This window comes from Mytilus galloprovincialis, chromosome 1, assembly GCF_965363235.1.
Source record: "Mytilus galloprovincialis chromosome 1, xbMytGall1.hap1.1, whole genome shotgun sequence".
In the NCBI taxonomy this organism is placed as follows: domain Eukaryota; kingdom Metazoa; phylum Mollusca; class Bivalvia; order Mytilida; family Mytilidae; genus Mytilus; species Mytilus galloprovincialis.
Genome location: NC_134838.1, coordinates 17248301 through 17264966, shown reverse-complemented (window position 1 = coordinate 17264966; position 16666 = coordinate 17248301). Strand labels below are relative to the sequence as shown.

Here is a 16666-nt window from a genome sequence, read left to right as displayed (position 1 = left end):
TAAACTTGGATATGTATGATAGCTCATTTCGAAGCTGTGACATTTTCACATATGTGGTTAAATTTTCGGGGTACGAAGTGAGATTACTTTTTCCGTAAATTAGCAAACCCCGAACATCCGTTTGTGATGCGGCTCCTTGTGGTAAAATATCCCCTTTTTAACACAATAAGTTCTTTGAAAATTTAATACTTTGAACACATTCAATAGCTCCATAGTTTTTACACATTTATTCTATGTTCCTCTACTTTCCTAATCACCACAAATAATTAAGTTCAGTCATTTGTTAAAAATAGAAACATGTCCAATATCACTACACAGAGATTTTTTCTTTACACGTGACTTTTGAGTTCCTCATTTCAAGGCGCATTAGGGATGTTGTCCCACTTGACATGTGTCTGTAACCTCTACCAAGAAGTATTTGACATTGGACATGTGCCCTGCAACCTCTACCATTAAATATTTGACACTGGAAATGTGCCAGTAACCTGTACCAAGAAATATTTGACACTGCTCACAAGCTGGTAACCTTATCCAAGAAATATTTGACACTGGACATGTGCTGTTAACCTCTGTCAAGACATATTTGACACAGGACATGTGCTGTTTACCTCTGCCAAGACATATTTGGCACTAAACATGTGCTGAGAACCTCAAACAAGAAATATTTGACACTGGAAATGTGCTGTTAAATTCTACCAAGACATATTTGACACTGGAGATGTGCCAGTAACCTGTACCAAGTAATATTTTCCTTTGACATGTGCCAGGAACCTGTACCAAAAAATATTTGACACTGGACATGTGCTGTTAACCTCTACCAAGAAATATTTGACACTAAACATGTACTGAGAACCTCTACCAAGAAATATTTGACACTGGACATGTGCCAGTAGCCTGTACCAAGAAATATTTGACACTGCTCACATCCTAGTAACCTTATCCATGAGATATTTGACACTGGACATGTGCTGTTAACTTCTACCAAGACATATTTGACACTAGACATGTGCTGAGAACCTCTACCAAGAAATATACACTGGACATGTGACAATAACGGTTACCAAGACATATTTGCCACTGTACATGTGCCAGTAACATTTGCTACTGGAAATTTTTTACCTTTTCCGAGAAATATTTCCAGCAGGAAATGAATTCATAATGTATGTCCAGATATATTTGCCGCTGAACAAACACAATAACTTCTACCAAAAAATGCTTGACAATTACTTGACTCATGAACTATTTGCCACTGGATATGAAGCAAATAACAGCTATCTTACAATCCACTAAGGAAACACAGTAAACATTTGGTAAAAGCTTTATTTGAATCATGTAGATTCAGTTAAATAATAAATGTTCATATATGAACAGTGTTTGAACAATAATGCTAATATAAACAATCAAAATATGGACGGAATAAAGTAACAAGAAACTTTTAACATACATCTAATGTAAATAATGTTTTGGAGAAAAAAATATTTTAATTTCATTGTTGTTGAACAGATAAAAAAATGTACAACTTACAAAGCACTTTTTGTATGGGAAAAAAGCAAAAATTTTAAATTACCATTATAAATCAAAACAATAAATTAAAAAACTAGCAACATATTTCCTATGGGTACGTAAATTTTCATAAAATGAAGTAAAGTACCTCAATACATTGTACATGTATAACTTTTTAAGGCAATCTAATACTGTTCATAGTCATATGCTGGTTTCTATGAATAAATATATTCATATCCAAATAATCACAGAAACCTAGGCGAGACGATAATTTAAACTTGTAGGTTCATATTCTTGAAAAGCCATATTCAGAAAATTTAAAAATAAATCAATTCCAAATTTCTTATTATTTGCTGAATATTTTTAATAAAAAAATGAATCAGTTAATATGAAAAACCAGAATTTAATCACCTGTTATGTTCTACTGCAAAAACAAAACTAGCATGAAATATGCACTGATAGGAACATATAAAAGTATAAAAAGGGGAATAACTCTAACATGACTTACCTGGTTAAGCATTTTAATAAAAATTTACATGCAAAAAAGTCACAGAAATTAACTGAAAAACATCATGTAATTAAATGTTTTTCATTTAGAATGTATATTTAGATCCTAATTAGTGACAAAAAAAGCATTAATTACTTCATAAAAGTAATGGATTTTGAATGACCAGTGACAATTCAGCACCCATAAAATATAGTTTATAACCATTCATACATACCATTTGTACTAGCATGGGGGAAACAATGTATCCATTTCATCAAAAATAAGTTGACTTGGATTTTTATCCCTTATTACTAAATGATTTAAACTCTCTCTTACATAAATACAATATTAAAACATATTTTTTTTAAACTGGACCTAATTATCTTTTTTTATTACCAATTTGAATATTTTGTCATTTAATTTGACACATGCCAGTTTACAGTGCCTGTATATCATCAGTGTTGAAAATTTTAACTTTTTGTTCTATTGATACTTAATAAGAATGTCTGCTAAGCCTATTAGGGTCCTAATTAAGTAAAAACAAATTGTTGTGCTTAAAAATAATTGAAGGTTTGAGTAAATTATTATCTGTATCATCTTTTGAATATATTTTTTCTTAAAATCAAATAGATACAAGTATATTGAAAATCTAGTTAAGGTTTCACTCATGCCATTCTCACGTTACTATAGCAAATGCATCTCAAGTCATGAAATTAAAACACTGAGTTTTTCTGTGAAATATCTAAACAATGCATACATGTCTTTATATTATAATGAAAGACTAATGTTAAATCTTGAGTTCTCTAGAGACCTCATTCAAATATAACTCCAACAACATCCATTCTTGTCTTGCTATTACCAGGAGTAATCTCCCCTTCTTCACACTGCCACAGACATCACATACACATGTATCACAGATGTGCTTATTCAGCAGTCTTTATTTGGTTACAAATCCCTGGGATTGTTAACGTGATAAATATTAAATCATGTCTTTTAATATAGATGAACTAATTTGAAATAATCTAACAATAAATTTTCCTCAAGAGTCTCTATCTCGAACTTTCTTTTTCACCTTTTTACTTTTTTCATATCTAATTGTTTCAGATTCAAGGGCACTTAACTCCATGAGTCTTTGTTGAAAAGAAGGTTGAGCACCAATAACAGGATCTGTATATCTTGGTTCAACTGCAAAAGAAAGAAAAGTATTCACATCTTTGTCAATTTCAAGATTACCGCTTCAATTTTCATCTACAGTACTTTGAAAACCAGATTCCTTTGAATTTTCTTGAATTTTAAACTACTCTATTTCTTTCCCTAAACCACAAGTTGTAATTTCTTAAACTATTATTTTCCATGCATGGTAAATTTAATCTCAAACATTGAGTAAAACATTTTTATGGTTTTTTCTTATCCAACAATAAAGATATTATCATAACTATTATGATCTAACCCTCTGGCATTAAATGATTGATTGATTGATTGATTGAGTTTTTGTTTTTAATGACATTTTCAGCCTATATCCTGGCAGTCAATTTTTATAGGTGGAGCAAGCTGGAGAGCCGAGAGAAACACTTCGACGGAAAAACTGGCAACAGATTAATTCACACTCAAAAGTGTTGAAATTTAGAATTATACATTTTAAAAGTAACCTCTCAACTTACTTTTTAAAATCATTTTTAATTTTAGTTACATACCTTCTTTGAAATTTGAGCGACCATGTGATGAAGAATTCTGAACCATGATTGGTTTAACATTTTTGCGTGCCACTGTGGTTGAACTGTTAGATGCCACCATGGAAACACTTTTGCCTGTGACATTTTGTATTCCATTGGCACTATTTGATCCTGAGTTTTTCTGTGGTCCTGTATTTGGACTCCAGATTGTCCCCATGGCTATTAAATCATCGGATTCTCTACCTGAAAGTACAAATATAATATATTGTGAGAAGTTCATAAAAATATTTTAAATCTAACCTTATTTTATCAAAAAGTTGAAGAATTGGTCATTCTACACCATGAAATAATATCATATGTATATGTTAACACGAAGGAAGGATTACTGATTAGATTACATGTACCTGCATTGCTCAATAACTGTTATTATTTAAAGAATTCAACAGACCTTTTAGCAAAAACTTTTACTTATAAAAATGACCATAAGTTATAGTGATTGGTTAATGTTTAAAAATTTCATTGTGAGAATTATTTTTTTTTTATGAAAATACCATTTAATATGGACATTTCAGGGCTTTTCGTAATTCATATATATTATTGTTTTGAGCATCAGCATAAACAGATTATTAAAATATTTATATAGTAGTCTTTAAATCAGCAAAACACCCTACTTAAACCACTACAAAGAAATTTACTTTTATGTATAATTTTAAAATATGTAAGAATCTGCTTTATCAAAATTATGACCCCCTCCCTCAATCCCCCAGTAATTTGAATAGTTTTAAATACAATATATACATAAACACCTTTTCTTACTTGCATGACAGACAAAAATAGCATAATAATTCTTTTTTAAGTTTATGTCAACCAGTTAACCTAATTTAAATCATTCCATTATTGTACATAGTCCAAATGATCTCAAATTGCCTGACAACTGTAATTCAATTCTCTTGTACAATTATTATATCCTATATCTATTCAGTGTCAACATTTAAAACGTTCTTTATCCTCATTTTTTCATTCTTATGCATTCATATTGTTGAAAGTAAATATGAGGACATGTGTGTTATATCAATGAGACAACAACCTAACCACAAACAAATATGATTTATGGCAAATTAATTTTGTAGGGGTTTATAAATCTATTTCTCTATTTTTTTTAGTACATTTTTTTCTTCTTCATAAAATCAAGAAACACAATCAATCTTAGATATAAAATACATTAATTAAACAATAATTTCAAATAGTTTGCAAGATAAATAAACACAAATATCTAAAGCTCATCTGGCAAGAAACACAGTCACTGCATGATCCAAAAGGTTTGTTTACAGGAATTCCATGTCGAAATTGAATTTTTGAAATATTCACAAATTTGTAGAAACAGAAAGCGCCTTAATATGTATTTTATTTTTCATCCGCCTCATAAAGAAAGATACTTTGAACAGATGGAACAGTCTTGACAGATTACAATACAGTTTGTTTGCTTTTGCTCCTGGAATTGTTTTTATCCTTATTCTTTTGTTGATAGTTGTTACATTAGCTATCATACCACCCCTTCATTTTTCCATTAGTTCCAACTACCTGTTTTTGTCATTTTACCATATTGATATATGTCCAAAAAGATCACAATTCCATTTTTGTTGTGAAATATTCATGATTATGTCTTCATTTTCCTTTTTCTGCTCTTTATCAAATTCATTTCAACAATTTGCAAAATATATGCCTTATCAAGGACCCTAAATGATATATGTTCGGCTTAAAGAAAGTAAAAGTAGACTTAATTGTGTAAAAATGTATATATAAATCAATGTAAGAGGATCTTTTAAAAAAATGTCTATCTTGAAAAATGGCTTTCAATGATGACAGCATATACAATAGTACAAGAAAGTTTATCTCCATAAATACAAAAAAAGTTTAGAAAATATAATTATCAATACTGTAGTCACTTGAATCAAATTTTTCTTTTGAAATAAATTTTCAAAATGATCAACCTGTTTCCTGAAATTGAATCAGATTTTGTGTAAATTTTGATCAATTGATTCAATGATTGCCTCTTATGTTATATTAGCTGTGGCATATTTTTTTATGTTCACATAGATGGTCTCTGGATGGGTATGCAGCCAGAAAATAGAGGTGATCCAGCAATATTTTTTCTTATATTAGTCTTCTCTAAATTGGCATTTTTTTTTAAAGTTTAGAATTTAATCCTTGTTACAAACAAAGAAGTACAGTTTTATCCTGTCCTGTACTACAGTGAAAATGTTCATTACATGTAACAAAGTAACCATCACCGGAAGTAAACCAAGCAACCTTTCATCCCCTTTTCCCCCTGTTTACAAGTTTTAGTAATCATGTCATCTCAAGTTTCCAAAACATTTCAAAGGAATGGCAAATTAAAAGGATTGTGCTTTGAAATACCTAAGGTATCAGTAAATAAAAATTTTCTACAACGAAATGCAGAGCAAACTTCCTACAAATGTCAAGAAGAAAAAAAAGACAATTTACACTACAGAGCCTGTGGGTTAAAGTAAAAACAACTATAGAACTTGGGAACTTTTCTTCAGAATTAAGCTCCAAATGTCCTTTTTCTTGGTTAGTCCATACAAGTTTTGCCAGAATAATATGGTGTGACATCAAAGTAAAATTCGTCTTCAATTTTTAAAACTATTCCTACTCTTAACTACTACTGATTGTAGTTGCAAAGATCTCGCCATTTTTTAGACAATTTAAAGCAGATATTCAGAAACCATTATCTTATCAAACTTCTTTTTATCAAAAATATTTGGCAGCAGTTTCACGATTTCTGTATTTTGTTACAGCAGAAAAGTCCATACAAACCTAGTTAGAATTACCATTATGGTATTGTATTTACACTTTTTCCTACTCAGTCACATAAATAATATATCAATGTGTTATAAACAACACATAACTTACTGTTGCGTAAATTGTAAGCCAAAAGGTGCCTAACAACACTACTGTGTATTCTTGGCAATTTTTCCCGTTCATCCATTACTTTAAATCGTACAAAACTATTTTCTCTCCATTTGGTCCACATTTTAAAGTCCATTAAAAAGTTTTTCATTATGAGAAGACACGTTTGCTATGTCCAGAACCATGGACGTTGGTCTAAAAACTGAATTTATACCAACACCAGTATGATTATCACATAGAATTATGAATTCCTTCATATTAAACTTTATAGATTTCTTTGTAATTGTCTTCTGTCCATTGTTCCAATATCAATGGTATCAGATAGAAAAAATCAATACCCAGAATGCAACAGAAAGATCTGAACTAAAGATAACTTTATACATAGTTGATTAATAATAAACGTCCATTTTTATGGCGGAAATCAATTAAACACAATCATTATCACTTTGGTTTTCCTTAAAATCGTTATTTATCAGCATATAAAACGGCTGAATGATTAAGAAATGTTAGAGATTAAGAAGGAGATCAAAGGAGAAGATTAACAATAATATAGAATTTAAAATCAATCCTGCTTATATAATTGCAATTTATTAAATATGAAGTCATTCTCAGCAACGACTTTTAAGTGGTAAATGCAACGTATAAATAAATTTCAAAAAAATAATTCTCGATTTTTAAGGCTTAGTTGTATTAATCATGTTGAATTGTTGTCTTGGTTATACATGTAATACCAATAGTTTTTTCCCCTAATCAAATACACAATTAGAGAGTTTTTCTCTAACAAAAATCAATATTTTTCACTTATTATATTTCAAAAGAACATATGTTTTTGTCCTTGTACAGATTTAAGCTATCTAGACATATAAAAGCAATGATAAGATATAAATATTTAAAAACACTATAAATTCCAAAACGTAAGAAAAATTACATAATATACAACTGGTTCAGATCATATTTACTTAAAAACTCTCAGAGGTGTAAATTTATTTTTACTAATATTTTAGTCATGCTCAATGAAGTATACAAAGTAAAAATATTTGAACAATCGATTAAAATGGCTAGAGCATAGCTTATAAATCCTTTCACTAATTTTAAATTTTGAATAAAATAAAACTTTTACATGCTTTAGTTCAGTAGAAAATCAGGTTGTTTAAATTAATTTCATATTTCATTTACTTTTCTGATTCAAAAGTTACAGGAATTCAAAGTTTTTACTCATAAATAAAAATCTTGTTAGGTCACCTAAATGAAACACACTGGCTGATTTTTTCCCCCTGCAGAATAAGATAATCACCAACAGGTGCTAAAAAAAATGCTCAGTCCATGCAGTTTTAACAAAATGTGATCTCATGCAACATGCAATGAAGTTAGTCTTCTTTCAATTGAGTCAAATACATCACTGAAATTGCACAGCGTAGTCTTTTCCAATTCTATAAATTTGTTTTTTTGTCAGAACAATTGTTTCTTCATATTGTAGTTTGTTTAGTAACCCTGGAGTACAACATAATATTTACAACATTGAAAATATCTACAGTATTGTAGTCAGCAAAGTTGATTTCATATTAGATGTCCAGCATATCATAAGAGAATATTTTTTTGCTCATATTTTGGAATTTCTTGTTTAAAGAGCAGTTTTAGCATCTATAAATAGCCACATCTTATAACAGCTTTATGAATGGTCAATTTTAAAGTCTAGTAATGTATCATGGCATGATTATTTGTGATTGGACATGCTGCTTGAAAGCCTTGGAATACCATCTTAACTTCTGATTACCAATATTTTATTTCATTACAAATGTTTTTATGATGTTTAAGAATAAAAAATTAAGTACCATAGACCCTAAATATTGAATATCTGGACATGAATATACCAAATAAAGGCTTAAAATATATTTAACACCAAAAGGCTTAGTTAAGCTTCTGTAGAAACACCATGAAATTTTCCTCTTATGTAAGAAATAAAGAAAATGAAATTTTCTAAATAAATATATATATATATATATATATATATATATATATGAATATTTTCAAAAAGGACAAGGTAAAAATGAATTTGATCGCATAGTGAAAAACAAACTGCAGTTTCAGCAAGCTCATACAATAAGCAATCTTACCATAATATGGTACTACAACTGTAATATTTGTATTTTTCAGGAAAATATAATTCAATTCATAATATTTGGTCTGATCTTTGGTTAATAATATACTAAAACAATTTATAAATTATACAATAATACTGAGAGAGAGAAAAAAACAGAAGAAAAGGATGGTAACCAGGGTTATCAAAATGTAAAAGTTTCAGTGAAAAAATTGTAATTTTTTTTATTAACTAGTAAAATTTAGCTGTTTGAATTTTTTTGAGAAATAAATACCATCTTCAAACTTACAAAACACTAACCAAGGTTCATGGAACATCATTTTCTAGTCATGGGCATTCAATTATTATCCCAATATAGCCTACCAACTGTACAGCAAGTTATCATTCTTAGACAATTAAAGGACACAATTGACATATGTCTGCTATTATCTCTGAGGAAACAAATTTTGAAGAGAGAATTATTTGCAGCAACAGAGCAGTGTTGTCAAGTTTAAGGTACTCAAATAAATAAATAGAGAAACTTCATATTGTAACTACCTGATGAATAATTACCTCCTCTTGAACCATACAGGGGGTCTCCCTTGAGTAAACCGTTCCGTAAACCATTAGGTCGGTACTGATTGCCGTTTTTCCCTGGACTTGGCAGTATAGGTCTCAAATTGTCATCACTTTCTTTATTAAAATTCACTGCAAAAACAAAACAAATTAGTTTTAGGCACATCACATAAGGATAGGAAACGATTGTCTTGAACGGAAAACTTTCTAGTAACAGTTACTGCAGAAATGAATTTTGGCCAGTAGGCACAAACTTTTTATTATTTATACTACTGAATAATGTCAAGATATCAACAGATAACTGGTTCAAGACAAAAATATCAAGCTATCAAAAAGGCTTTGACTATTGAGTTTAAAAGTATAATAAAAAAAACACGAAAATATTGAAGCTTTAATTATCCCCAAATATGCTTTAAATAAATGTAGAACATTCATAAAGCATTAATGTTAAATAATTGAGAATATAACATATAGTTTTTATGAACATAGTGTTTAGGTATGATTGAGCAATGTTATATCTACCTATTGGTATATAGAAAATAAAAATTCTATTTTTACAACTTTTTATACATACGTCTACCCCTGCCTGTTATAAGGTAGGGTTCTCCAGTAGGTTTCTGAGGACAGTAAATTTGCCTAAAAACCATTCTTAAAATCCACCAAAACTTCAAAAACTAGTTAAAATGGCAGCCATAACATTCATAAACCATTTATCCACAGGTACAAAGAGCAATATTTACAAAAGATATTTACAAAGGACAATCGTAGGTATTATATTCTTTCATAGATAATATAAATGAAATTCACATTTACTTTCACTTATGTAAATACTTATTGAACAATGCTAGTTTTGAAAATGAAAATAAGAAAACTAATTTAAAAAAAAGATTGAAGAATAGCCACTTTGTTCATAAAGAACTTCAAGCCTATTTTCTTGAATTGTTGCTATGATGCTACGACTGCATGGTTTACATTATCTTAAGTAAAAGTGTTAAACAATTTTTAAAAGTCTTATTGCTTTCAACAGCAATTAAAATCAATTATTGTATGAATAGTTGAGGATTGATTAACTGTAATTGAAAGTGCTTCACTTAATGGCTTTTTAAGGTGTTCGATATCATCTGTGAAATCAAGCTTACATTATTCAAAATCTCTTATTATGTTCATATCATTACAATTTTTTTCTGAGGTTGATATCTGCAATGAAGCCTTTTTGGACAGAACATCATTTCTTTAAGTCCCCCCCTTTTTTTTAGTGCCCCCATTCGTGTCATTCTTGCAAATCTGGTTTAAAAGATGTAAATGTATTAATAACAAGAATGTGTCCCCAGTACACAGATTCCCCATCCACACTATCATCTTCTAGGTTTAATGGACTGTGAAAATGGGGAAAAATCTCTAATTTGGCATTAAAATTAGAAAGATCATATCATAGGGAACATGTGTACTAAGTTTCAAGTTGATTGGACTTCAACTTCATCAAAAACTACCTTGACACAAAATTTTAACCTAAAGGAGGACGGACGAATGAACTAACAGACAGACGCACAGACCAGAAAACATAAGCCCCATAAATGGGGGCATAAAATATAAATTGAAAAAGACAGCATCTCAACAAAACATATAAACTGGGGATGAAAATTGGATCATGACAAATGTGCATGACTGAATAAGTCAAGACACTAAAGTTGACCTGTCAAAAGTTAAAAAAAAGCATAGAAAAGAGTCAATCTAGTAACAAGATGTCTGCTTATTTATTTATTGTTTTAATCTAAAAACAGTACTTTTGGTGTGAGCCACTAAGGCTCTTTGTTGAAGACCAAACTCATAATGACCTATAATGGTTTACTTTATCAAATAGTGACTTGGATGAAGTTGTCTCATTGGTACTCATACCACATCTTCTTATATCTACTTTAGAAATTTGGTTGCAAAACTGATATAAAGGTGAACAATGAGTATGTCTGTGCCCTGACCTAATTTCAAAATGGGCTATCATTATTGTTATAATATACAATCAGTTTATAAACCTTTTAAAGAAGTACCTTTATTTGTAATTTATAATAGAATGATGTTTGTTCAGCAATTTATCTTTGACATTACAAATTAAATTTTAAGCTCTTAATTTATATTTATGGTTCTACCTCTTCATGTTAATAAATGTTCAAGCTGAACAATAAGTATCACGAATATGGCTGTGTTGAGTAAAGGCGGGAAATTATAGGTATAAAATCACACCAATAAAGTCAAAGGGTCATACAATTCTGATGATTTGAAGAAAAGAATTGAACACAAATGTTAAGCACTTTTCACAATACAATGTGTAGCTTTTGACAAACTGTCAAAATTTTTAAATGCATAAAACTTTATATAATATCAAATATAAATTTAAACTTAACATGTATATGCATGTCCTTAATATCTATATGTGGATTATTGATGGAAATTTTATATCACAAATATTTACCTACATATATGCCAAAACTTACCAGAATCAAACTTATACATAATCAATTCCAATACAAAACTATGCAACTTATCACAAACATGGTCGAAAATTGAAAGGTCGAAACAATAAAGTTTAAAAATAAATTACCAGATTTATCAATACGTTCTTAGCTAGGTCATATATTACATCTAATATTGGAATAATTCTCTCTGTTGAATTCTAGCCAGAAAACAAAATCATTGTTTATAATCCTAGATCTTTTTAAAATTTAAAAGTTTAAATTCCCTTATACCCTGGAGTTTTTAAATAGTAACCAAGGCTAAACACAAGATATACTATATTTACTACTAACAATTGTATTCTGTCATAGTGACACTTACCTTTTTCTATAGATAATGATTTTCTAGATCCACCTTTGCTTGCTGGTCTTCGATTATTAAAGTCCACTAGGTTGTTAGAACTATGACGGTCTTTATCTTTGCTGTATTCGATAAAACTGTTCTGTCTAATTTCATCCAGCTGAGGAGAGTTTCGAACCTCGTTGCCATATAATATATCTGTAGTTGAATAAGGAACTGTTGGCGTGCTGGAAGAACTGAAGATAGATAATGGTTGACTTAAAAAATCGGGAAATTGAATCTATACATAATTGTGGAAAGCTTTTGAAATCAGATCCATTTTGTACAAATAAGTGTGACTTAAGATCAATAGAACCAATCAAAGTTCAATACCTATTTTCAATATATTCCTTTGTCTAACATGGCTGTCAACAATGAAACACTTCAACAAGTAACAAAGTGTCATACAATCCAGCCATTAACATTCAAACAGTGCAAGTTATTTATATATATACAGTCAAAGAATTTTTTACATTTTTCTCAACATAGAGACAGTGCACTAGCAACATGTTCCTTATAGGTAATATGTTTGGATGTAGTACTACCAGTTGCGGATATTTATATAAGAAGATGTGGTATGTCTGCCAACAAGATCAGTCCAAAGACCAAAAGGAGAAAGTTTTACATCTTCAGAGTTCACCTTAAGATCTAAGATTGATACCACACCGTGCAAGAAAACATAAGAATTCAAGCCAAATTCTTTAATTCAGAAAGACACCATGTGATTTGCATTAGAAAACAACCAAGAAGTGTTGTCGAAGTCTTCATGTATCTTTTAATTTCTGTTTACAGTAAAATATTTCAACAAATTTATTGATTGATTTCCAAGAGTAATTTGCTATCATCACAAAGGTATTTGGACTCAGGTGTGAGTTTTACATATTAGGATCAGTCAGAATTTATCACAAACTTTTTATGCATTTTCTTGATACAGATATGGTATACAACTTTGGTTTTAAAACTATGAGACACATTTATTTTGAATCAGTTGTAAGAAAATTTCAAAACTGGTGACATAAAATGTTGGTTAATTGTAAAAATTAAAGAATAATCAGCAGGATTTTTTTAAAAGTTAATCTTTTCTTTTTTAGACTTTGTTTTTATTGCCAAAATAAAAGCCCCAAAAAACACATCATTTGACCATCATACCTAAGTAGGTCTCGCTGTCTCCTAAAAAGTAAAAATCGTTAATAACTTAAGTATAAATTTATTCCTATTTAAACAATGAAAAAAGGGTGTTATACTTAAGCAGATGTGTTGATAAGTTACAGGATGACAATTAATTGAGCAAAACATATTTAATTCTATAATGAAATTTAAATGACATTCTTGTTAATAATAAAAACTCAAACATTCATCTATCATAAATAAATGTTATACACACTGTAGTGATAGCATTACTTCACAATAAAATACCCTTATCGAAAAATGATGATACATAAAATAAACAGGATAAAAGGAGATAGTATTTGTAAACATAAAAGATATATAAGCACGTAAAGCCCAAACATGGATATTATTAGGTTTTCGGTAACATTTTAGAGTCAACAGCATAATACATGGACATAGTTTTTCTCTCAACTTCTATAAAAATATTTGCATTCCCTTAACAGTCATTCTAAGGTTAAATGTTCAAGTTGTATATCTTTATTGTTTTATAGTACTTTAAAAACACCTTGGCAAGTATACTTCATGTACATGTTGTACTTACAAAAGGTGTGGATTTCAAGTATACAATTTATTTCTTTATAATGCAAATAAATAACTAACAAATCAAAATACAATGTAAACAACGAACTATTATTTACATCTATACATTTGTTGATCTAGATGTCTGCTCTAACAATTGTTCAAACAAACCCATCTTTTATATGTAATTATCTCCCTTACCTGATCTCAGCCAAAATCTTATTCAATGACAGATACGATTTACGTGTGGAATATCGACGGACTTGATAATCCATAGTTCAAATAGAATTCTATTCTTCAAAAACTTAATCTTCATATCTGAACAAACAAAGTTTTAGTCATCCTAAAATTACTCCACTTAAATTTACACAAATAATTTAGTTTTATGTGTTATTATCCTAAGGGGAAGAATGATCTGATGGTCACCATTTTAAAGGTATTCCTTGACATGGGTTCCGTTGGTAATTTGAACATGCGTTAAACGTTCACACAACATTGGGTATAAGTGTAATCTTACAAGGACACAGTTTAGTATACCTTAAATTGAATTTGAACAATAAAATAAATGTTTAAAGACCATGGATTGACCCGATATGATTAGCCAGATTAAATAACAATAGATCCCAAAGGAGAAACTGGTCAGTGTTTTGTTTTAAACCAACGATCCACTGTTACTTATCATAAAATTGCCAATGGAACATAAAATCATGTAAATAAACAACATGGCAGTCAATTGGGAGCTACATTTAGTCTTTAAAGAAAATAATCAATTACAAGACATAAAATCATTTTAAAGAAAGTTGTGTAAATATTAAATTATATTTCTCATAAAGGTTCAGTTTCAAAAAAAGTTTTTATTGATTGTAAATGTTTGCTAATAAAATCCAGTGGCAAACATTTTGTGAATATTTAGGACAAAAAAAATTAACAATAAATCCAAAAAGGTTAGGTGTGAGATGTTAGGAGCATAGATTTAATCTGTCATGGGGAATGTTGGATTTGGACAGAAAATTTGCCTTGCGACAGGCCACCAAAGGACATCCCACAGAGTTGTTGCAAGAGTTATTACAGTGTATATCAACGTTTATTCTTTTAAAATTTTTGAGGCTCTGCTATGCGCGTATGCAAATAGTCCTTAGTGAGATGTCTGCTTGGGGATGTTACTAAGTAACCTAATTGAAGTTGAAGTTGAAGTTCTTTAAGTTTGAGAGAATGTGGGGGTTCTCCTTTCTTTAGAGGCATCTCCATTGGCAGATCCAGGGGGTAATGGAACCCCCTTTTTGGACGATCAATGCATTTCAATGGAGATATAGGGTTGGAATCTCTTCATCATGGGTTGGGAACCACCCTTTTTTAAAAAGACTGGATCCGCCCCTGATTTCCATTCTGTCCAGACATAACTGTGTATTATACATCTCACACAGTCGAGTCAAACTAACCACATTTCTATATGGCAATCAACTCTTGGGATGCATTATACTTTAACTATAAGTTGTATAACTAGAGGCTCTTAAGAGCCTGTGTCACTCACCTTGGTCTATGTGCATATTAAACAAAGGACACAGATGGATTCATGACAAAATTGTGTTTTGGTGATGGTGATGTGTTTGTAGATCTTACTTTACTGAACATTCTTGCTACGTACAATTTTCTCTATCTATAATAAATTTGGCCCTTTAGTTACAGAGGAAAATATTTTGTAAAAATTTACCAAATTAATGAAAATTGTTAAAAATTGACTATAAAGGGCAATAACTCCTTAAGGAGTATCCTTGATACCCTAATAATGATTGTGGTTAAGTTTGGTTAAATTTGGACCAGTAGTTTCAGAGGAGAAGATTTTTGTAAAAGATTACAAAAATTTACTAAAAATTGGTAAAAAATGACTATAAAGGGCAATAATGCCTTAAGGGGTCAACTGACCATTTTGGTGATGATGACATATTTGTAGATCTTACTTTGCTGAACATTATTGCTGTTTACAGTTGATCTCTATCTATAATAATATTCAAAATAATAACCAAAAACCGCAAAATTTCCTTAACATTACCAATTCAGGGGCAGCAACCCAACAACCAATTGTCCGGTTCATCTGAAAATTTAAGGGCAGTTAAATCTTGACTTGATAAATAATTTAACCCATGTCAGATTTGCTCTAAATGCTTTGGTTTCAGAGTTATAAGCCAAAATCTACATTTTACCCCTATGTTCTATTTTTAGCCATGGCGGCCATCTTGGTTAGTTGGCTTGGTCACCAGACACATTTTTTTTAAACTAGATACCCCAATGATGATTGTGGCTAAGTTTAGTTAAATTTGGCCCTGTAGTTTCAGAGGAGAAGATTTTTGTAAAGTTAAGGACGACGGACAACGACGGACGGCAAGTGATGAGAAAAGCTCACTTGGCCCTTTGGGCCAGGTGAGCTAAAAATAAAATGATTTGACCAATTAGTTTGATGATAATGCCTTACAGCAAGCAGTATATAATAAACACAAATACAGGACACAGATATTTCAACCTGGTAATGAATCTCAACTCTGTTTTTAATTTTAAGGAATGTAAAATTTTAACAGGTAACAACATAATGTCTGAACTCATATCATCCAATCCCTATAGCCTTACAATGTATGCTTAATATTGCTTTTAGAGCAGAAAAAAATAATGTTCGTATGAACTAATTCATTCTTGCTAATGAAATATTAACGACATGCACAATCATTAAAATGTATACCAAACATGACTTAATGCAATACAATTGTTTTAATTCAAAAATATATTATATGACCATGAATATTGGATGGTTGCTAATAGTTTTAATTGTATATTATTACACCAATTGAAATTGATTTTCAGATCTAAAAGGTTTTGCATGTTCTCTTTTTT

General features: G+C 30.0%; 1 protein-coding gene across 19 annotated transcripts in view; it reads right to left on the bottom strand.

Annotated features, from left to right (window-relative positions):
* Window positions 1-1302: 1302 nt before the first annotated feature.
* The window catches only part of LOC143067591 (uncharacterized), an 86747-nt gene continuing 71383 nt past the window's right edge, over window positions 1303-16666 (bottom strand). For 17 of the 19 annotated variants that reach the window (XM_076240989.1, XM_076240972.1, XM_076240946.1 and 14 more), the window contains 4 exons: window positions 12077-12291; window positions 9230-9379; window positions 3685-3906; window positions 1303-3175 (listed from right to left, as the gene is read on the bottom strand). In XM_076240989.1, coding sequence (XP_076097104.1) covers window positions 3030-3175; window positions 3685-3906; window positions 9230-9379; window positions 12077-12291 — 733 coding nt within the window. In that variant the 3' untranslated portion in view covers window positions 1303-3029. Of the gene's footprint in view, window positions 3176-3684; window positions 3907-9229; window positions 9380-12076; window positions 12292-13984; window positions 14230-16666 lie in introns of those variants that run through there. The other 2 variants (XM_076241093.1, XM_076240954.1) reach the window with 2 other exon arrangements.